The sequence below is a fragment of the Betta splendens genome, chromosome 9, assembly GCF_900634795.4.
Source record: "Betta splendens chromosome 9, fBetSpl5.4, whole genome shotgun sequence".
Taxonomy (NCBI): domain Eukaryota; kingdom Metazoa; phylum Chordata; class Actinopteri; order Anabantiformes; family Osphronemidae; genus Betta; species Betta splendens.
Window position 1 is genome coordinate 25,782,155 of NC_040889.2, and position 20,715 is coordinate 25,802,869.

General features: G+C 48.0%; 2 protein-coding genes across 2 annotated transcripts; one reads left to right on the top strand and one right to left on the bottom strand.

Annotated features, from left to right (window-relative positions):
• The first annotated feature begins 90 nt into the window (after nucleotides 1-90).
• pi4kab (phosphatidylinositol 4-kinase, catalytic, alpha b) lies at nucleotides 91-18,451 on the top strand. The gene is made up of 54 exons (XM_029162495.3): nucleotides 91-272; nucleotides 959-1,075; nucleotides 1,504-1,597; nucleotides 1,729-1,817; nucleotides 1,911-1,983; nucleotides 2,142-2,404; nucleotides 2,529-2,595; nucleotides 2,698-2,846; nucleotides 2,938-3,003; nucleotides 3,101-3,197; nucleotides 3,270-3,461; nucleotides 3,552-3,652; nucleotides 3,737-3,866; nucleotides 4,172-4,301; nucleotides 4,380-4,475; nucleotides 4,597-4,780; nucleotides 5,231-5,334; nucleotides 5,479-5,647; nucleotides 5,735-5,785; nucleotides 8,894-9,002; nucleotides 9,094-9,230; nucleotides 9,324-9,457; nucleotides 9,551-9,633; nucleotides 9,720-9,790; nucleotides 9,904-10,028; nucleotides 10,104-10,185; nucleotides 10,334-10,417; nucleotides 10,605-10,694; nucleotides 10,866-10,985; nucleotides 11,755-11,847; nucleotides 11,937-12,093; nucleotides 12,186-12,313; nucleotides 12,386-12,544; nucleotides 12,639-12,790; nucleotides 12,877-12,984; nucleotides 13,068-13,195; nucleotides 13,260-13,418; nucleotides 13,516-13,595; nucleotides 13,676-13,875; nucleotides 14,046-14,136; nucleotides 14,222-14,389; nucleotides 14,510-14,563; nucleotides 14,655-14,775; nucleotides 14,859-14,988; nucleotides 15,479-15,622; nucleotides 15,720-15,790; nucleotides 15,881-15,987; nucleotides 16,096-16,200; nucleotides 16,320-16,445; nucleotides 16,531-16,651; nucleotides 16,771-16,930; nucleotides 17,010-17,099; nucleotides 17,182-17,265; nucleotides 17,345-18,451. Exons 1-54 carry the CDS (start codon nucleotides 174-176, stop codon nucleotides 17,394-17,396), a joined length of 6,294 nt encoding a protein of 2,097 aa, XP_029018328.1. The 5' UTR covers nucleotides 91-173; the 3' UTR covers nucleotides 17,397-18,451.
• serpind1 (serpin peptidase inhibitor, clade D (heparin cofactor), member 1) lies at nucleotides 6,209-8,758 on the bottom strand. The gene is made up of 7 exons (XM_029162496.2): nucleotides 8,633-8,758; nucleotides 8,266-8,536; nucleotides 7,472-8,115; nucleotides 7,240-7,388; nucleotides 7,050-7,174; nucleotides 6,781-6,925; nucleotides 6,209-6,633 (listed from the first exon to the last, which is right to left on the bottom strand). The coding sequence occupies exons 2-7, from the start codon at nucleotides 8,526-8,528 to the stop codon at nucleotides 6,442-6,444; spliced, it is 1,518 nt and encodes a 505-aa protein (XP_029018329.1). The 5' UTR covers nucleotides 8,529-8,536; nucleotides 8,633-8,758; the 3' UTR covers nucleotides 6,209-6,441.
• Nucleotides 18,452-20,715: the final 2,264 nt, after the last annotated feature.

Genomic DNA, 20,715 nt, shown 5'->3' on the forward strand with positions numbered 1-20,715 from the left:
AAGGAAAATTGTAACTGGAACTTTTATTTTAAAATGAGAAGTATTGCTACAACTGAATTTGCGCGAATTGCCTCGGATTGTCCCTTCTGAGCTGCCGTACTGCGGCTTCGCCAGCGCCAGCTGAGACTCGGCTGTTTCCTCTTCAATCGCGCTCCCTTCACGTCCAAGTAAACATGTCTGTAATGGGAGCTGGTACGAGAGGCTTTTATTTCAACACAGTCCTGTCGCTGGCTCGCTCTCTCGCTGCCCATCGCCCGGCACCGCTCGAAAAGGTCAGTGAGTTGAGCAGACAAGGCGTTTGTTGTGGCTAATTGGGAGCCGTTGGCACCGATAAGCAACAGGGTTGTTTGGGTGTAGCTCCGCTTCCGCACAGGCTCTGGCTTTTGATCACGGACGCGACAGCCCAGCGAACACCGGACAGTGCGTGTAGATCACCGGCGCTTCTCGGATGTGTTTTCCCGGTGATGGACGGGAGAAAGCGGCGTCGCTGCCCGTGCGTGTCTGCATCAGAGGAGCGATGCCTGAACGGCACTGCAGTCAAACAGGTTTACGGTGTGAGGACCCACAGTACCTGTTGTACTGAGAACCTGCCCTGATGCAGATGCGCTGTGACAGTGGCGGAAGATCAATGGCTTTAAAAAGCGCTGCGGCAAAGTCATATTGAATGTGGATTGAATCAAATAAAACTCACCAGCGCAAGTCGACGCCGTTATCGGTCACTGAGAACTGATGAAGCATATGTTGTTGTGTTGCATGTTACAGTAGATGAACTGCAACGTGACATGTTTGTAAAGTAGACTTAATATCAAATAGATGATATGGTAACAGTGAAAACACGTGTATACAGTGTAATAGAAATCCAGACTTCCATTGAATGTAAATGAAAACAACAGTCAACAGTCCTGGACTGTTCTGTGGTGCCAGGCAGGTTGTGACTAAGGCTGTCTTCTCCTTTCAGGTCCAGAAGCTACAATGCATGTGTCCACAGGAGGTCCGCGGCGTTTACTCGCTGGATGTGCGTCGCAGAGACGCTGTCATCGCTCTGGCAGTGTTTCTGGTGGAATCTGGTTTACAGGTGGGTGCATTACATTAATCCTAGCAGTTAATACACGCTGGATTTAGGCTTTAGACACTACACAGTTAGTGACGTTGTGGATAGACATGTTTGAAGAATTTAGTGTTATTACCCTGGCACTATAGTCGTCATCATCATGTATTTCCTCATGATTATAATCGTAATCTGACTGAGCTGGCAATTAAACATATAAGCCTTTAACCTTATCACACTCTGTGGAGAAACTCTCTGCTGGCTGATTATGTATTTTCAGGCTTAAAGTACTATCTGATATGTTCTCTGACCTAAAGTAGACTTGTTTCTGTGTCATCGTTAGCAGCACGTAACATTTTTTTTATGTATAAGCGCTTGTGAGGCACACAGACGCGCTGCCAGTGCTAAAACGTGCAGTTGTGTGTGGCGTTTAATGGCTTGCATTATTCCGGCAGCACAAAGACATGCTTGTTTCATACTTGCTGAGCCTATTGAGAGGACTGCCCCGGGTCCAGTGGGTCGAGGAGAGCTCAGGAAAGAAAGGAAAGGGTAAGAATAATGCTTTTGTTTGACAAAGATTTTAGTTTACTATCTTTAATAGTTCAGTTCAGTTCGGACCATGTAGTCGTTTCAGTATGCTCTGTTGCAAAGTGTCAAGTGTTTTTTTTTTTTTTTTTCAGAATTTCTCCCAGTTGCAGAAAACTTCAGCTTTTGTTTAGTGACTCTCTTGGCAGATGTAGCTCAACAGGATCCAGACTCCAGAAGTGAGGTCAGTCTGGTGATGACACCTCATTCTGTGGTTACAGTTCCTTGGTGTAAAGTGTGTGAAGTTAGTGTTTCCACTGCTTTGCTTCTCCTTCAGATCATGACCGCTATAATGGAGGTTATGCAGACATTACAGGACATGTGTCAAACACCTGATAATCACGACAAAGGTACACACACACACACACACACACACACACACACACACACACACACACACACACACACACACACACACACACACACACACACACACACACACACACAGTCTCTGTACTGTACATCAAAGTCAAAATGAAAACCCACTTTTTATCCATCTTGTCTCCAGTTTACCTGTGTAGGTATCTTGTCCCCAGCCTGTTCGGAATGACCCGAGCTTTCGGCCGCTACAGCAACACGGACGAAGCGCTGCTGTCCAAGTTGTTCCCCAAGGACTGGCCTCAGGCCCGACGCGTCACAGAGGAAACTGAGGGAGTGCGGCGCCGGTCCTTCAATGACTTCCGCTCTATCCTTCCGTCCTCGCTCCTCACAGTGTGTCAGAGCGACACTCTGCGTAGACGCACCGGGTCCAACCTGGATTCCTCTGCACAGGTGTGGATGTTGTGATGGAGCTGCTTGGATTCATTATACATTTATAAGTAGTTGAGTAATTTGTCATGACTTTATTAAAATTGGTTAGTGTTCAAAGAAGAGCTCTGATGTGCTGCTTTCACAGGTCTGTACGGACGCAGGAGGCCATTCTCCCTGCTCTCCTACAACCCCTGGACCACATTACTTTGAAGGTAACGTGTCCTTGACTGTTTTTTCTTAAAAACATTTTCTGTTATAATCAGGTCTCTTGTGTAACCTCTTGTTTTGCGGTCTCCTCCTCCTGCTCTTTTCAGGCGCGTACCTCCCGGACAGCAGCACAGTGGACCCTGACTACTTCTTTTCCACCGTCAGCTCCAGTTTCTCGATGTCTCCTTTATTCGTGGATGCGGGGGAGAACGAGACCGAGGTGTCTGTGGATCTGCTCCGACAGCTCCTTGACATGGTGTGTTGGACCTTTGCTTGCTCAGACCCTGCTGCTGTCTCCGGTCCTGTATGTTACAGCTTTATCCATGATTGTGCATGTCCATATACAGGTAAAGAAGTTTGTTTCGGAGTCTTTTTTGAAAGCTCTGGATGCCACAATGACAGAAGTTATAGAGGTAACTTAACTTTCATAGTTATTGTCTGTAAATAAATTCATCATTGTAGTTATGTTATAATTACATTTTTTACCTTTTTGTTTTTTTGCATGTCAAGTCCAATCCTGGAATCAACCTCTATTACAAAGCCTTCAGTGACTCTCTCTACGTGTGTGTGTTCAAAATGCTGCGGGATACGCTGTACTACATGAAAGGTAAGGAATCCTAAGTAGCTTATTTCTCACCCACGATTACTTGTCACGCATTAAAAAGACTTGTGTTCTCAGCCCTGCAGTCGGCTTTCGTGCGGGAGGTGCACGACTTTGTCCTGGAGCAGTTTAGCAGCAGTCAGTCCGAGCTGCAGCGGGTGCTTCATGACACGGGGGGGTTGCCGGGGGAACAGAGCCCCCTCAAACTCCGTTGCCAGGCCAACGCCGCCTGCGTGGACCTCATGGTGTGGGCTGTCAAAGATGAGCAAGGTAGTCTAATGTGGCCAACCGTGGGCAGAGCAGGCTCACATGCTTGTATTGGTTATGAAACTTTTCTTTGCTGTGTGTTTTTTTTTCCAGGAGCTGAGAATTTGTGCTCCAAACTCTCAGAGAAGCTGCAGTCGAAAACGTCCAGTAAAGTCATCATTGCTCATATGCCGCTGCTCATCTGTTGCCTGCAGGTATGTTCGTACTGGATTATTGGTTGAGGGCGTGTTCTGTTATTTCCTGGTCTGCTAAGAACAACCGTCTTTTCTGTGTTTCAGGGTCTTGGTCGACTGTGTGAGAGGTTTCCTGTAGTTGCTCACTCAGCCACAACTTCTCTCAGGGATTTTCTGGTGGTTCCCTCCCCTGTTCTTATAAAGCTCTACAAGTATCACAGCCAGTATAACACAGGTACTGAGAACTGTGGCTGATAATACAGCGACAAGTGTGTGTTAATCACAATGTCATCGTCCCAGCTGGATCTCATCCATCAATGATCTGAACAGATTGTTTATTGATGAGTTGCCGCAGATGAAAACACATGGAGACTCAGTTTAGCGTATTGTTTTCCTCTATTGTCCTCCACACAGCGCTGCTTTTTTATATGTCATTCAGTAAACAACAAGGATAATAATAAAAAAGGCCTTTAGATTTGTCATTTTGTGCTGTTCTTATCTTCATGCCGCTGGGTTGTTGTCACTCTTTTTTATTTTAAGGTGCAGGAGAGATCAGAATAAACGTGACCAATGAACATTCTCAGTCCACCTTCAACGTCTTATCGAACAGGAAAGACCAGCCGTCCATGTACGAGCAGCTCAGAGACATTTCCATTGACAACATCTGCAGGTCAGACACTAACGCACCATAAAGCTGTGATTGAGAATAAGATTTACATGGAGTTTTAATCTAATTTCTCTCTTTCAGATGCCTGAAAGCTGGTCTGACGATGGACCATGTGATAGTTGAGGCCTTCCTGGCCAGTCTGTCCAACCGTCTTTATATTTCACAGGAGAATGACAAGTGAGCAGCTTTTAGTTGAAAGAAAAGCAACCTGCGCTTTGTACTCACTTGGAATGTTATCAAGTCAAGTCACTGCTCATTAGAGCGGCCCGTCTAAAAATACGACTTGTCTTTCTGCCAGGGATGCCCATTTAATTCCAGATCACACTATTCGAGCACTGGGCCACATTGCAGTGGCCCTGAGAGACACTCCCAAAGTCATGGAGCACATCCTACAAATCCTTCAACAAAAGTTCTGCCAGCCTCCGTCACAGCTGGACGTTCTCATCATCGACCAGCTGGGCTGCATGGTCATTACGGGCAATGTAAGCACGCGATCATGCTGATGGCACAGGTTTAGTAGCTTTAAAGGGAAATGATGGACGTGTACACACAGTATTGTTTATAATTTATCATTGGTTTAATAATGTGGATTCATCTGTTAAAGCTGAAAGATTGTGAGTTTACTGTTAGTAAGCCTTTTCCTTTTCCCAGAGGGGCTGCTGTAATTACTCTAAACCTTCTGGCTACTAAGCTGCTAAATATACTGGGCATTAATAATATGTTCCAGTTTTCCAGTTGACGCACTATTGGAGAGTAATGGGGTGTATTTGACAGCCAACACACCCAGAGAGCAAGAACCTACAATTTCCAAAGTACTAGAAATAGATCTGGGCTCGTGTTGCAGATCCAGGGCTTTTAAAATGTCTTTTTCTCAGCCTAAATACAGATATTTGATGCGTGCATATTATTGTATTTTACTCTCTGTCCTGTAGCAATACATCTATCAGGAGGTGTGGAACCTGTTCCAGCAGATCAGCGTGAAGGCCAGCTCAGTAGTTTATTCAGCTACCAAAGACTACAGGGATCACGGCTACAGGTCAGTGTTTGCTCTCAACCTTTTCACAGAGTTGAACATCTTCCTGTTGCAACAAGGGGCTGTACTGTATGTCTGTGTACTCTTATTTCTGTTCACATCTTGAATACTTAAAGCTGGTGTCCTCTGCTGCCCTTTGACCCCCAGGCACTGCTCCCTGGCAGTGATCAACGCGCTGGCCAACATCGCCGCCAACCTGCAGGGGGAGCAGCTGGTGGATGAACTGATGGTGAACCTTCTAGAGCTGTTTGTACAACTGGGCCTGGAAGGAAAGCGGGCCAGCGAGCGGGCCTCAGACAAGGGGCCGGCGCTGAAGGTACGTGCTGGGAGGCACACGCAGCTAAGCACAAGGGGAAATGGCCTTGTTGATTACTGGGTGCGATGACGACTCCATCCCCTGCAGGCATCGAGCAGCGCTGGAAACCTGGGAGTCCTCATTCCGGTCATCGCTGTGGTGAGTGCTGTGTGAGACATCTGTCCAACGTGCTGCTCAATGCAGACAATTCCCTTGGATTTCCTACAGGAATCCGTTACCATAGCCACACAGAGCACACCAAAATCTGAGTTACAGGCGAATGGAAGCTGTTAGTTAGATTTTAACTCTGCGAACAAATATTTACTCTGAGCTGCATTAGGAACTTTTGTCCCCGATTCACAATATTTTTTATTTTTTTTTGTGCAATTTTCATTATTTTCAAATTGTGAACCTCCTTTACACCAAAAGGCATTCCCCTATTCAAACAATAAAGTACCTACAGTACTATACTAGTGTTGCTAGTTGAGGTTTATGCCAACCTCCTGGCCATTATTATTCATTAAAGCAGTGACAGTTACGTATAATTGTGTCATTTTTCATTTCAAAGGATAAAACATTAACGTTAGCTAACCAGCCTTTATTGAGTTACTTACTCAGCAGTTTGAGCAACACAAAGAAGAGGCCTTAATGTTCAGGCCACACACTTGATTTACGTTTACATATCGAATAATATCAGTAGTTGACTACTGTAAAACACCTTAGAGATGTTTCCGAGGTTCATCCAAACTTTGTTGGAACCAAACGTGAGACTGTGGTGAGCAGTTTAGGTGTTTGGCAGGATTAGGCGATGACGTTTAGCTCTGTGAGGGATTGACCACCCGGCCCATGAACACCAGGCAGTCTGTTCGATGCTCGTAGATCAGGAACAGGAACGGGTGATCCACAGTGAAGCGGATCTGAGACGAGAGGGGCATGAAGCCCATCTGGGTCAGAGCGGCAGCTTCGGTGCCCTCTTCATTCACAGTGATGGTCCCTTGGTGCTTCAGCTGCAGGTTGAGATCAGAAGCTTTGAAACAGCCAATGTGGACTTTGTACAAGTGATTAAATGACCCGCACATCTTTTAATTTCTTTTGATTTTATCTACGAGGTTAAAGATTGGTGGTGAGATTGTGGCTGAATTAATCCTACTCACCCAGTTCATAGCCACCTTCTCAGACGTCATTCCAGTGAAGTCTCCAGTCTCTTTGAACAAGTCAGTGAGGCCCATCTCCTTCAGATTTGCAATCAAGTCATAGTTCTGCTCCAGTTTAAACCGGGGCAAGACAACCTCTCGAGTCCTAGAGGGAGACGCACAGTTTGTTAATTTTGGCCTCTTCCCAGAAGCTGGTGAAGAACACTGCCGTCGACATCCGCGTGGTTCTCCTCAGCTATTGCTTCACGTGCTGGGAGAACGCCGCTGACCTGTTTGTCATGTTTTTGAGCCACTTGTTGACAACGGTGGGGGAGATCTCCTGCTCCAAAGTCCTCATGCCGGTGATCTTTCTGGGCAAAGCGATGAGCATGCTGATGTTCCCTCTGTACGGGAGCTGAGAAGGTAAATGACGCCATTAGTTCGAGCTCAGCTGACCTGTTTATGTGTGCATCCACTCACCTGGAGGACGTCACACTCCAGTTCATGGTCGGCAGCGGCCAGATAGTTCCCCTTGTTGCTCATCATCGGCACGCGCACGTTCATCTTATCGCTGATTCTGAAGTTGCGGTAGTGAGTCATATCTTTGGGAAATTTCTGCTCCCAGGTACCTGCCAGGTGACCAGCACAGGTGAGACATTCACCACTTATGCATGGATCAGCTGAAGTTTTGTGCACGTTTGATTCCGCTCACCTTTGAAGTAGAGGTAGTTTAGCAGCATCAGCGCCATGTTTGGGTCCACGCTCTTCAGAGGTTCCTTGATCAGCCCCTTGGTGAGCTTTTGGATGCGATTGTTCGCCTTGTCCAGAAAGGAGGGGTCCCTGAAGTCCACCGACTGCGGCTCTGCATAGTAATAAGCCTTGGTCTCTGCACGGAAAGCGTCTTTCACGGAGATGTCCTTCTTCACGTAGACGTCGTTAACGGAGCGCAGGGTGTAGCCGAAGTTCCTCCTGAACAGCCGGTGCGTCAGCTTCCTGAAGAGCTTGTGAACCGTGGCGTTTTCGTACTGATGGCTAGTGTTGACAAAGTCCGTGAATCCCAACGCTTTGTAGACCTGGCCGTGGGTCGCCGGCCCCGCCCCTAGAGACATCATCCCCATGGCGATGGAGACGCCGGCGGGTGCTATCAGGATGTTGTCGCTCTGGTTTACGTGGTTACGAAGACTTCGGTAGAGGTTGAAACCGAAGCGCGCGTTGACGATGTTGAGGCGCTGGAGGCGTGACCGTCCCTGGAACAGCTGCAGGAGTCGGGCCCGACGGGTCTTTGGGTCGGACGGCTCGGCGAAGATGTCGATGTCTGGGGCTGGCGTGGCAATCTCATCAATCTCATCCCCTTCTCTGAACAAAACACAACAAGTTCATCATCCAAGCATCAAAAGTCGCTCTAAATTTGTCTGTTTACTTATGAACATTCATCAGCACAAGTATTTAGTGTGTACATGTGTCCACTAAGATACACACACGAGCCCAACACAACTCTAAACCTACATGTAGTCGTCACTGCCTGCAGCTATGATCTTATCAAAATCAATATAATCTTCATCTTCAAATCCATCAAAGACCAGGTCCTTGGTGACGGTGTTTTCTTTGTGGAACTCCAAGGGAAGGGCCTGTATGTCCAGTGGCTGGTCCGGTTGAAAGCCCCTGGGGTCGGGTTTAGGATCATCGAAGTGAGAGCTGATGCCTTTGATCCCAGCCAGCGAAGGGCTGAACAGCAGGCAGGCCACAGCGGTGACGGTGATTACCCACATCCTGGAGGCTGAGGCAAAGGGAACGGACACGTAACGCGCCTTTAGTACGAGTCCTAGAGAACATTTGGTAGCTGCGGTCTAATGGTCTTTGGACGAGGCCTTACCGTTCCTGTGCGCTGGTGGGAAGTGCTGTGCTCGCGTCTGTTTGCTCCTGTGAGCCAGGGACGGAACAGAAGACTGAACTTTGATGTGAGCTGCTCCTGAACAAATAGACCAGATCAAACAAACCAAAAAGTGCTGTGACTGACTAAAATCTTTAACTCTTCACAATTCAGCTGTCGACAACATGCAATGATAATAATTAGCCTTTTAAAGGTGTTGTTGAGGCCGCTGTCGTATAAATGTGATCTTTTCTCAACTCGCAGCTCACCAGGAGACTGCCGCCGATCAAAGAGGCCAAACCACGTCTCCAGAAACTCTTCAGGGACTTCTGGTTGTACTCTGTGGTGATGGGCTTTGCTGAGGAAGGCTCAGGTGAGCGAGGCGTGCACTGATTTCTATATTATATGAACGTATATTCCTAGAATGATTTACCGGTCCACTGACACGTGCCTTGTCCTGTCAGGGCTGTGGCCAGAGGAGTGGTACGAAGGCGTGTGTGAGATCGCCACCAAGTCTCCCCTCCTCACGTTCCCCAGTGGAGAACCTCTTCGCTCCGAGCTGCAGTACAACTCTGCTCTGAAAAACGACACGGTGACGCCGGTACGCCGCTGACATTGTTGTTGCATTCAGGCAGGCGTCTCACGACGTCAGCCCTCAGGCCTAACCTTTGGGTCAAACGTTCCCGCCCTCCAGGCTGAGTTGAGCGAGCTGCGAGCGACCATCAGCAACCTCCTGGACCCGCCTCCGGAAGGATCTGCCCTCATTAACAAGCTGGACTTCGCCATGTCCACATACCTGCTGTCGGTCTACAGATTAGAATACATGAGGTCAGCTCCGTTTCATCCAGAGGAAGTGATCGTCTCCTCCAGCATTGATCCAGGATATGTTGAGATCTCTCTCTCTGTGTTGCACGGTTGTAGGATGCTGCGCTCCAACGATCCCGACAGATTCCAGGTCATGTTTCGATACTTTGAAGACAAAGCGATCCAGAAAGACAAATCCGGTGAGAGCTTGTGTCTGTTCATGTCTGCTTTACATCTTGTTATAGTTGTATAATTAAAGTTAAGGTCACCTCCTTTCCATTTGCAGGTATGATGCAGTGCATTATTTGTGTTGGAGACAAGGTGTTCGATGTCTTCCTGCAGATGATGGCGGAGAAGGTAGTTCGGATGATGGGACTTAATATTCTGAGTAACAGCAGGCAGCGTCTAAAGGTCTAAAGCTGCTGAACTTATAACTCAGCTCATTAGTTGTGTGTGTCTCGCATTTTTAGCCAAAGACCAAAGAGCACGAGGAGGAACTAGAGCGACACGCGCAGTTCTTGCTGATCAACTTCAACCACACTCACAAGAGGATCCGCAGAGTGGCAGACAAATACCTCTCTGGTTTGGCCGAGACGTGAGCGTTATTCAGTCAGTCGCATCGTTTCTAACATTGGCTAAAACGATGGCGTAACGTTCGTCTCCCCGTCAGATTCCCTCATCTGCTGTGGAGCGGGCGGGTGCTGAAGACCATGCTGGACATTCTGCAGACGCTCTCGCTGTCACTCAGTGCCGTAAGTTCCAGGAGGGGGCTGGTACCGCATGGCGTCAGGTTGCTAGTTTGAATCCTCCAGAATGATCAGCCGCATCTAACAGTTACAAATGATAAAAGTGTATTGAAGTGCAACCAAAGGGCTGAGCTTCGTGCTGTGTTTTGTTCAGGACATTCACAAGGATCAACCATACTACGACATTCCAGACACTCCCTACAGGATCACTGTTCCTGACACGTACGAAGCCCGAGAGGTGAGTTTAGCCGCGTACTCAGCTTATGACCACAAGAGGGCAGCACAACAATTTAATACAATAGTCTATAGAAAAGTCTATACAAAGTCATTTTGATTGGTCTGACTACTTTTGGAGAGTTTGATCTAAATGCACTTGTTAATTTCATACATTTCCACCATATAAACATTTATTTCTCTCTTCGTAGAGCATTGTAAAGGACTTTGCTGCACGCTGTGGTGAGATCCTAAAAGAAGCAATGAAATGGGCTCCTTCTGTCACAAAGTCCCACCTTCAGGTCTGTTTCTTTGCCTTTATGCTTGAAAAGAGGCCTCGTTTTCATTAAAACTGCTACTTTAAATGACAAGAGCAGTTTAAACTGTAAAATACAATGTTGTATATTGTCAGTTTGTCCTCTCTGTTAATCCTTTTCATGTTTCCTACAACCTGACTGTTGTATGTGACGCAGGAATACCTGAACAAGCATCAGATCTGGGTTTCAGGACTGTCCCAGCACACCGGCCTCGCCATGGCCACAGAGAGCATTTTGCACTTCGCAGGCTACAACAGACAGAGCACAACGCTGGGCGTGAGTCGCACACAGACGCACACGAGCTTCACATGCCCTTTCAGACCCACAACAGGAAATGTTCCCCAAATCTAACATGGTCTGATTACAGACTAGGTTTAATCTAAATAGGCCTTGTTTAAAAAAGACAAAAGGTAGATATTATGTGTCTGTGCACTTAAAACACCGTACAGGGATCAGATTAATCAGGTACAGTAGTATAATTATTATTGGGTCACGGATGTTTTATTGGGAGCTTATTAGCAGTTGTTCAACATTTGGTGCTTGTTTGGAGTTTTTGCCTTTGTGTGTCGTTGACGCCGAGGCCGCTTGTGCTCCTGTGTTGTTCGTTGTGTAGCTGTCAACACTGAGCCCGTGTCCATGTGTGCATGCTAACCAGTGTGTGTGCCGTTGTTTTTGCTTGCTGTGCATTTGGCCCATGTTGTGCTGTACGTGTCTTTTTGTTTGCTTCATTTGTTGTCTTTTGTCTTTAAACCCATCTCCCTTCGTCGGTTGCTTGGCTGATTGGCGGATTGTCTGGTTACCTGGTTACTTACCTGAATTGGACGGGTGTGTTGGTTTGGCTAACTGGTTGTGCTGGTGCTGTCCTCCACCATGTGGCCAACCATAGGCTGCTTTCCCTCAGGTTGGTCTGAACATTGAATACAGACACAGGGCTGAGGCATGACAGCTCCAGTTAATCCAAACGTGTTACACTGCAGCCACCTAACACGTCTTCATAGCTGCCGCCCACCTCGTCTTAAGTGGCCTCTCAATTATTACTCCGTAGACCACTCAGCTGACGGAGAGACCAGCTTGTGTGAAGAAGGACTACTCCAACTTCATGGCATCACTCAACTTGCGCAATCGCTACACAGGAGAGGTAAACTCTGGTCTGATTTCAGTCATCTGACTTTCCTGGACTTTTTGTGTTCAGGATGATTCATCGCTGTCTGTTTATGTGGCGTCTAGGTGGCCGGTATGATCCAGTTCTCAGAGGCGACTCATAGCCAGTCAGACCTCAACAAGCTCATGATCTATCAGATGACCAGTGCCCTGGACAGGAAAGACCCCGAGGCCTTCACGCAGGCCATGTTCAAAATGGCTGCGTTGCTCATAACCACCAAAAGTCAGCAGCTCTGTCCTATTTATATATTTATTTACTCACTCACTCACCCACTTACACTGGCTTTTATGCAAATATCTATTTTCCTTATCCAGACTGTGATCCTCTGCTCCTGCACCACCTGTGTTGGTCTCCACTGAAGATGTTCACAGAACATGGCATGGAAACCGCCATCGCCTGCTGGGAATGGCTCCTGGCTGCACACAACGGAGTGGAGGTGCCGGTACGTGTCTGCAATCAATCAGCGACCTTTTAGTTCAAGATGTGTTAAAGAACAGAGTCGTTCCCCTCTTAGTTCATGCGTGAGATGGCAGGAGCTTGGCAGATGACGGTGGAGCTGAAGATGGGCCTGTTTTCTGAAGCGAAGGTGGAGGCTGGTCCTCTGGCTGTTTCAGAGGAGAGTCAGCCTGCACCCTGTGCACCTGACGTCATCCCTCACTTCCTCTGGATAGAGGTCAGTGAGGCTAAAGACCGCTGGGTCACATTTAGAAATCATTGTGACTTGGTTTTTAAGGCTTGGATGCTGTTATTTATCTTTTTCCTCTCAGTTTTTGGTGCAGAGGTTCGAGATAGCGAAGTACAGCAGCGCTGACCAGGTGGAGATTTTCACCACCATTCTGCAGAGATCTCTGTGTCTGAATGTCGGAGGGTCTAAAAGCAGCCTGAACCGACACGTGGCAGCCATTGGACCAAGATTCCGGTATCACGTCACGCAACAGTAGTGGATGAATTGTGATCGGGTAGAGTAGTTCTGAAACCAAACTTGACCCCTTTGCTTTATTTCAGGCTGTTGACTCTTGGTTTGAATCTTCTACATGCTGATGTTGTGACAAATGCAACAATTAGAAACGTGCTTCGAGAGAAAATCTATTCTACGGCGTTCGACTACTTCAGGTATAATAAAAGAAGAAAATGAATACAAATCAAAGCTGCTTTACTCTTTAAAAGCATATTTTGATATCCTCCTCTTTGTGCAGCGCTGCTCCTAAATTTCCCACTCAGACAGACAAGAGGCTCAGAGAAGACATCAGTATAATGATAAAGTTCTACGCCAGCCTACAGTCGGACAAGAAGTATCTGACTGCCCACCAGCTGGTTCCTCCAGGTACACAGCAGCGTTCAGAACGTGCAGGGCTATGTTAAAGCCTCTAATGGGTTTCTGTGCGTAGATCCACAGGACATGTCTGTGAACAGCCTGTCTGTGGTGGCCGTGACGGACAGCAGGAGCAGCCTGGACGCCGCAGTGGGTCAGAGGCAGCAGGTGGCGCAGGGATGGATCAACACCTACCCGCTGTCGTCTGGGATGTCCACCATATCCAAGAAATCAGGTGAGGCCCTCGCAGTGTGTCCTGGTCGTTGACTGGGCAGATGCTGGATTTCAAATGTCAGCTCTGCGTGATCGCTGAAGAGCCTGTATTGTCCCAGGACTGTCTAAAAAAAGCAACAGAGGCACCCAGCTGCACAAGTACTACATGAAACGCAGGACTCTCCTACTGGCTCTACTGGTATGTGCCCCCGCTTCATCATCAAACACCTGTGGTTGGGAGATGACCCCCGCCTCATGAGTTCCTGTGTCTGTCTCTAGGCCAGCGAGATCGAGCGCCTGACCATATGGTACAACCCGCTATCCACGCAGGAGCTCGCTATCTCCACGGAGATATCTGTGGAGACCAGCATCGCCAACTGGAGGTCCAAATACATCAGTCTGACGGAAAAACAGTGGAAGGACAACGTGAACCTGGCCTGGAGCATAGCGCCTTACCTCGCCCTGCACCTGCCTGCCAGGTGGGCTTAGGTTCCTCAGACCCCACAGAGACCCCAGCCTCACCCCACAGAGACCCCAGCCTCACCCCACAGAGACCCCAGCCTCACCCCACAGAGACCCCAGCCTCACCCACGCACCTCCCACCTGTGTCTGAACAGCTGATGTTGAGTATTCAGGTTTGTTTTTGCAGGTTTAAGAACACGGAGGCCATTGTCTCTGAGGTGACTCGTCTGGTGCGGCTGGATCCAGCGGCCGTGTGCGACGTTCCCGAAGCGGTGAAGGTGAGTTTTTCCTTCCGACACTAGAAGCAGCCTGGCCGTCGGTCACATGATGAAAAGCTGATGTTTTCCCTCTTTCTGTCGTCAGTTTCTGGTGACGTGGCACACGATTGATGCTGACTCTCCGGAGCTGAGTCACATCCTGTGCTGGGCCCCGACCGACCCCCCCACCGGCCTGTCCTACTTCTCCTCCATGTACCCCCCCCACCCCCTCACAGCCCAGTACGGGGTCAAAGTGCTCCGGTCGTTCCCTCCTGTACGCGCCTCTTTTCACTCATACGCAACTGAATATTGTCATTGTGGTGGGATTTATTTCTGTTTCTGATTTTATAAAGTTAACTTTCATTTTCATTGCTTTTTTTTGCACTATTTCTAGGACGTCATTCTGTTTTACATTCCCCAAATTGTCCAGGCGCTTCGCTATGACAAGGTCAGTATCAGCTTTTCCAACTCAGCCAACGAACTGCAGCCTGATCTGAATTTCTGGCCATGTTCTTGTCTTCTCCCTCGTGCTCTTGTAGATGGGTTATGTGAGAGAGTACATCCTCTGGGCCGCGCAGAAGTCCCAGCTGCTCGCTCACCAGTTCATCTGGAACATGAAGACCAACATCTACCTGGACGAGGAGGGACACCAGAAAGACCGTAATGCCCGCTCGCAGAGAAGGTTGAAGGCTGTCTTCCATGAGACACGTGGAAGCCAGCGCTCACCTTCTGTCTCTGTGCAGCCGACATCGGTGAGCTGTTGGAGCAGATGGTGGAGGAGATCACCGGCTCTCTGTCCGGCCCGGCCAAAGACTTCTACCAGCGAGAGTTTGACTTCTTCAACAAGATCACCAACGTGTCGGCCATTATTAAGTAGGAACACGTGCCTTTAAAGCAGCAGCAGAGTTTATGCTTCCTGTTGTTGCTTTTTTAGCCCGCTCGCTAACGCTGCTCTCTGGGAAATCTCACAAGGTGTTTATGAAGCTCTAACATGTTTTCTCCTGAGCCTTGAGAATTCCCTGCACCCTCTCTTCGATTATCCACCCGTCTGGAAGACGTTGAACGCTGTATTCCCCCTCCACACATGACGAGTAGTTCGCTGACATGTTCCGTTGGTTCCGGCGCTTGGAGAGTGTGAAGTCAACCCATCAGAGACTGGCAGAGTTCCCCTCTGCTCTCATTACAGCGCTAATTGTAATACGGCGGGGGAGTGCGGCGCTCTTACCGTCCCCTGGCTTCCCCTCGGTGAACAACAGCCGAGCTGGCCTGTCACCTGTTGTTTTGGCCTCAGTCAGTGAGATACCCATGCACGCTATTCTCAGGAAAGTTTGTCACGCAGCTTGTTTTTGTTTGTGCTCTTCAGGCCGTTTCCCAAGGGGGAGGAGAGGAGGAGGGCCTGTCTGGAGGCCATGTCACAGATTAAGGTCCAAGCGGGCTGTTACCTTCCCAGCAACCCCGAAGCCACAGTATTGGATATAGACTATAAGTCTGGGACCCCAATGCAGAGGTGGGCATCCAACGCCTAATTCAGGAAATTAAAAGAATTCACAGTGACATGCAAATACCTCAGTGAGCCTCGTTTTCTCCCTTGTGTCTCAATTTAGTGCCGCTAAAGCTCCTTATCTGGCCAAGTTCAAGGTTAGGAGATGTGGCGTCAGCGAGCTGGAGAAAGAAGGTACTGTCGCTGTTGAGGAGCAAACTAAACCAGCGGTAGGTTTGGTTTCTCCCTGTAAATGTGGGCTGATGTGTGACGCCTTCGCCTCAGGAATGCGATGTCGCTCGGATTCTGTGGATGAAGCAAAGAATGAGGAGGAGGCCCGGAGGATCTGCTGGCAGGCGGCCATCTTTAAAGTTGGAGACGACTGCCGACAGGTCTCCAGTTCACACAGCTCAGCCTTTCTTACCTAATGGCCTGTCGTGAGGTCTACATGTGGCTTAGCTTAATGGTCTTTCTTCCCATTCAATCCTATGGGTTCTCAGGACATGCTGGCTCTTCAGATAATCAGCCTGTTCAAGAACATCTTCCAGCTCGTGGGCCTGGACCTCTACGTGTTCCCTTACAGGGTGGTGGCCACAGCTCCAGGAGTAGGTTTCACACACAGAAAAAGAGATAATTACTAAGAGGGCAAGGATGAAACCGTGAGACCAACGTTCCCTCGAAATGAAACCGCTCCTCATCGTTCCTGTTTCTGTTGCTCTCGCAGTGTGGCGTAATTGAGTGCATCCCAGACTGCAAGTCTCGTGACCAGCTGGGCCGTCAGACAGACTTCGGCATGTACGACTATTTCAGGAACCAGTACGGTGATGAGTCCACGCTAGCGTTCCAGAAGGTAGCGCTCATCCCTCCACGTTTCCATCACTCATCACTGACTTTCCCAGTAAAACTTGAACCATATGACCCCTAATACTTTCCAGGCGCGGTACAACTTCATCCGCAGCATGGCCGCGTACAGCTTGCTGCTTTTCCTGCTGCAGATAAAGGACCGACACAATGGCAACATCATGCTGGACAGCCAGGGCCACCTCATCCACATCGGTGTGTGCAGTAGTTGGTGCATTTATTAAGCGTGAGACCGTTCCAGTCAGTTCTGTCTGCTGTAACAGCTTCTGGTCCCAATAGTTGAAGCTTCACCCTGATCCTTTACGTCTTTGCAGACTTTGGCTTCATGTTTGAGAGCTCTCCCGGGGGGAACCTCGGCTGGGAGCCAGACATCAAGCTCACTGACGAGATGGTGATGATCATGGGTGGCAAGATGGAGGCGACGCCCTTCAAGTGGTTCATGGAGATGTGTGTGAGAGGATACCTGGCTGTTAGGTGAGTCTGTGCACAAAACGCAGTTCACTGAACGCTGGTCGGTGACCAAGGTTTAAGACGAGCTCCTCTGGTTAATCAGGCCCTACATGGATGGAGTGGTCTCCTTGGTCACCCTCATGCTGGACACTGGCCTGCCGTGCTTCAGAGGTCAGACCATCAAGCTGCTCAAGTAAGTCAGACGTTTCAGTGAGTTTGCTAATGTGAAGGAGCCTTTTGCTGTTGTTGCTTAAAGTCTCTATTGTTGCGTTTAGGCAGCGCTTCAACCCGGGTTTGAGCGAAAAGGACGCAGCTGCCTTCATTATCAAAGTCATCCAGAACTGCTTCCTCAGCAACAGGTGGGTCCAGCTCAGTCGTCCTCTGTATTCATCTCCAGAGTCATTATTTACGCTGCTCTTGCTCCTCTTTGTCCCACAGGAGTAGAACCTACGACATGATCCAGTATTACCAAAACCAGATCCCGTACTAACGCCTGTGCCTCCGTGTGTGTGTGTGTGTGTGTGTGTGTGTGTGTGTGTGTGTGTGTGTGTGTGTGTGTGTGTGTGTGTGTGTGTGTGTGTGTGTGTGTGTGTGTGTGTGTGTGTGTGTGTGCGCGCGTGTGCGTGTGTGTGTGTGTGCGCGCGCGCATGTTTACGTCTGTAAATGTTTACGGATTGTGATTTGCTGTTTTTGCTGATTGTCGGATGTTGTCTTACTTTTTTGCTTCCTCTCCAAACTTATTTTCTTTACACGTATATTTGTTTATTTATTATGTTTTAATGAAATCAATGTTGTTAATAATCAATGTAAAACTATTGCACTATTGCATCGTGACTTTTGTGCACTTAAAGAAAATTCTCTTCATGATCTGCACGTTTATCGGAGTTTGTGCCAGTTTTAAATGGTTCCCAATGTTCATGAATGTGGATTCTCAGAGCTGTTAAATTTAGATGGGGTTTAAAATGTAATGGGATACTTGAAGTAGCTGAAGTACTATGGTTTCACTTCTGACCAATGTGGCCTATTCTGTCATCATGTACTCGACTGTACTACTGTGCTTCTTTTCAGTGGACCACTCGGTGTCTTTCTTCGTCGCATGGTACCTGTTCTGCATTTAACACTGTATAGATTGTTTTTCAGGTTCCTGTATTTTCAATTATTACTGAAATGATGCTCGTGAATTCTGGGGAACAGTCAGACTGAGTTTTGTACATTCAGCTTTGCCAAAGGGGGGAAGGGAAGATATTGCACATAAACTAGTTGTTTGTGAACGACGGGCACAGCAGCGTCGGCCAGTGGCATGAAGTCAGGCGTTAACGACCATGTAGCTTGTGTCCAGTGTAGCTTTTGGTGAAAGTTATATAAGTGCTGTGCCACACGTTTCTATGGTTGCCTAATGCTTTATGAAACGTTCTGTAAAGACTATGCCTCTTTGTAAATTTATACCCATGACTCATTTTCTGCCTCCTTTTCTATCTTCATGACTTTTGAATGAGAATGCGCTATAAGATATGGAATCGAATAAAGATCTATTAACTTTAAGAAGCCGTTCTGCTGCTGTTGTCAGTTGTTAAACATACAATTTAATGTACAGTGTAAACTGACAATTTGAAAAAAAAGAGTGTAAAGAGGCGTATAACACCTATAGTCTCCCTTTACTCATGATGCTTTTATTTACCTGTGTGTTCATACTTGCATCCACCAGAGGGCAGCAGACACTGACGCGTACTTTTAATTAAGTCATTACTAAATTCATTACAGTATTTACACATACAGCTGCTGTCCTTGGGATGAAGTGAAACTAATATATTGGACTTTTTTTGCTGCTGTGACAGGTGGACTCACGAACGTGTGAAATGTTATTAAAAGTGGAAAAATACTGAAACCGCCCAGCCAAAGGCGTTTACAAGCTCCCAGCTCCGTTTCTCCTTGTGATCCAGGTATCATTGATCAGATATGTATTAGTTTCACTTTAACAACAGCAATAGTATTGAAGCAACCATACAACATACTGTGAAGTGTGGGTGTGGACTGCTGTCTTTGGCCCTCAACTCTCTACGTGCTATCAGAACAAGATGGAGTCACAGCTTCTCCCTCAGTGAAGCACATGATACTTCAGCGGATTCAGTAAAAAGCCGACAGCAGTAACGGAAGAACAAAAAGCGCTGACGTGGTTATTTACTGCTGGACTCTTGATGGTTAAATCGCTTAATATTTCATTGCATATAGATGTCTGCAGGGAAACACCTTGATGTATATTTGATGAAATCAGAGCTTCTCCCTGTGGTCCTGCAGACGTGATCTGTGGCTTCACACGGGCTTCAAATTCAAGATGTTGATACACAGTTGGCAGCACATTTACATGCGTTTGGGGCCTGGTGACAAGAAGTGACTCGTAACTTAGCACAAATATGGAATAACAGGTTTGGGAAAGTTTCTGTTTCGTTGCCATTCACCAGTAATCGCGGCCTCACTCGAGGTGTTGAGCAACGTTGACGGGATTTGACTTGTTTTCATGAAATATCTCATCGGAGGAGACGACATCCCTGGTTTGTCTGGAAGGATTTCATGTTATGAAGTTACAAGCATGCAGTCGCTTGTGTGAAAACTCTCTCTCTCACTCTCTCTCCACACACGAGCACATGCTCCGGCCTCCTGCAGCCCTCTCCATCATGTGCTCTGCGCTGTGACATCTTGTGACACCATCACGCTCCTTGAAGTGGCACAGCTGCAGCGCTGTGTGCCAGCCATGGGCCGTGCACTCATTAACTCTCCTCCGCGCCGTTAAAGCCGAGCAGAAAGGGCCGTTTGTCCGAGTAGACGATGAGGCCGAGTGGCTGCTGCGGCCTCAGCGTCAGTGCTGGTGTGCAGTTCTAATGCTGGCTAGGCTGCGGGAGCTTTAGCTCGGTGCGTCTGCAGCTGGAGGGCGACAGCGACTCGGCAGCGCGGCCCCTGTTGACCAGCGGCGTTATCTGATGACGTGACGACTTCAGGGCCTCAGCCAGCACAAACTCTTTGTTTACCTGCGAGCTAAAGGCCAGCGGGCGACAAACACTCAAACAAATGTGCTGACGTGCGCATGTGTGCTCACGCAAACAGAGCGCATGCAAAACCGCTGTTGGTCCCAACAATGGGTCTAAATCCATCATAATGATATATTTCACTGTATTCAATACAATTTGCCGGATTAGCATAACAAATCAATGTTTTGTGAAGCTCCTCTGTGGCTGCGCTGAAGAAAGGACTTTCCCAGATCTCGAAGGGCTTGTCAAGACACACACTGGAGCCCAGACGCGCTCCTTCTCCCTTTTTCTCCCGGCTCCTCTGTGCCCACGTGTTCTATGCTATTGGTCCAGGGCGCTGAATGGGCCCCAGTGTTCGCCCTCTCCTTATCGTGTGACCTTTGATCTGTTTGGACAGCGTGACCAACGGAGGCCGCGAGGTGAAGCGAGCGCAGACACACCCGAGTTGGAGCCCGGCACAGTTCAGCAGCTCAGTGAAGCCACGAGAAGCTTGAATTCAGTTTATTAAGTTTGTGTGGAAAAAAGAAATGAAAATGTGAATGATGGAGAGAACAGCATGTATGTAATGAAGATGAGTTAGTTTGATTTCCACTGAGGCTAAGTTATTATTTACATTTCTGGTAGGAGACACAACATTTCCACAAACTGTAATTCACCGCTTTGATAAACAGTCAAAACAAATGCTTTGCTGGCTGTTGGCACTGGACAAGAAGGGAGTGCTAATGAACAAGGAACAAACTAAAGCTTAGTTTGCATTTCACCAAAAAATACTTTCTACGTTATTTA

Bases quoted from the DNA above. Each gene is read 5' to 3' on its own strand.
- pi4kab (XM_029162495.3), top strand. From the start codon at position 174: ATGTCTGTAATGGGAGCTGGTACGAGAGGCTTTTATTTCAACACAGTC. The intron at 1,076-1,503 runs GTGGGTGCATTA...TTATTCCGGCAG, and splicing joins TGGTGGAATCTGGTTTACAG to CACAAAGACATGCTTGTTTC. The intron at 9,003-9,093 runs GTGAGCGAGGCG...TTGTCCTGTCAG, and splicing joins CTTTGCTGAGGAAGGCTCAG to GGCTGTGGCCAGAGGAGTGG.
- serpind1 (XM_029162496.2), bottom strand. From the start codon at position 8,528: ATGTGGGTAATCACCGTCACCGCTGTGGCCTGCCTGCTGTTCAGCCCT. The intron at 8,116-8,265 runs GTAGGTTTAGAG...TGTTTTGTTCAG, and splicing joins GCAGGCAGTGACGACTACAT to AGAAGGGGATGAGATTGATG. The intron at 7,175-7,239 runs GTGAGTGGATGC...TTACCTTCTCAG, and splicing joins TGGAGTGTGACGTCCTCCAG to CTCCCGTACAGAGGGAACAT.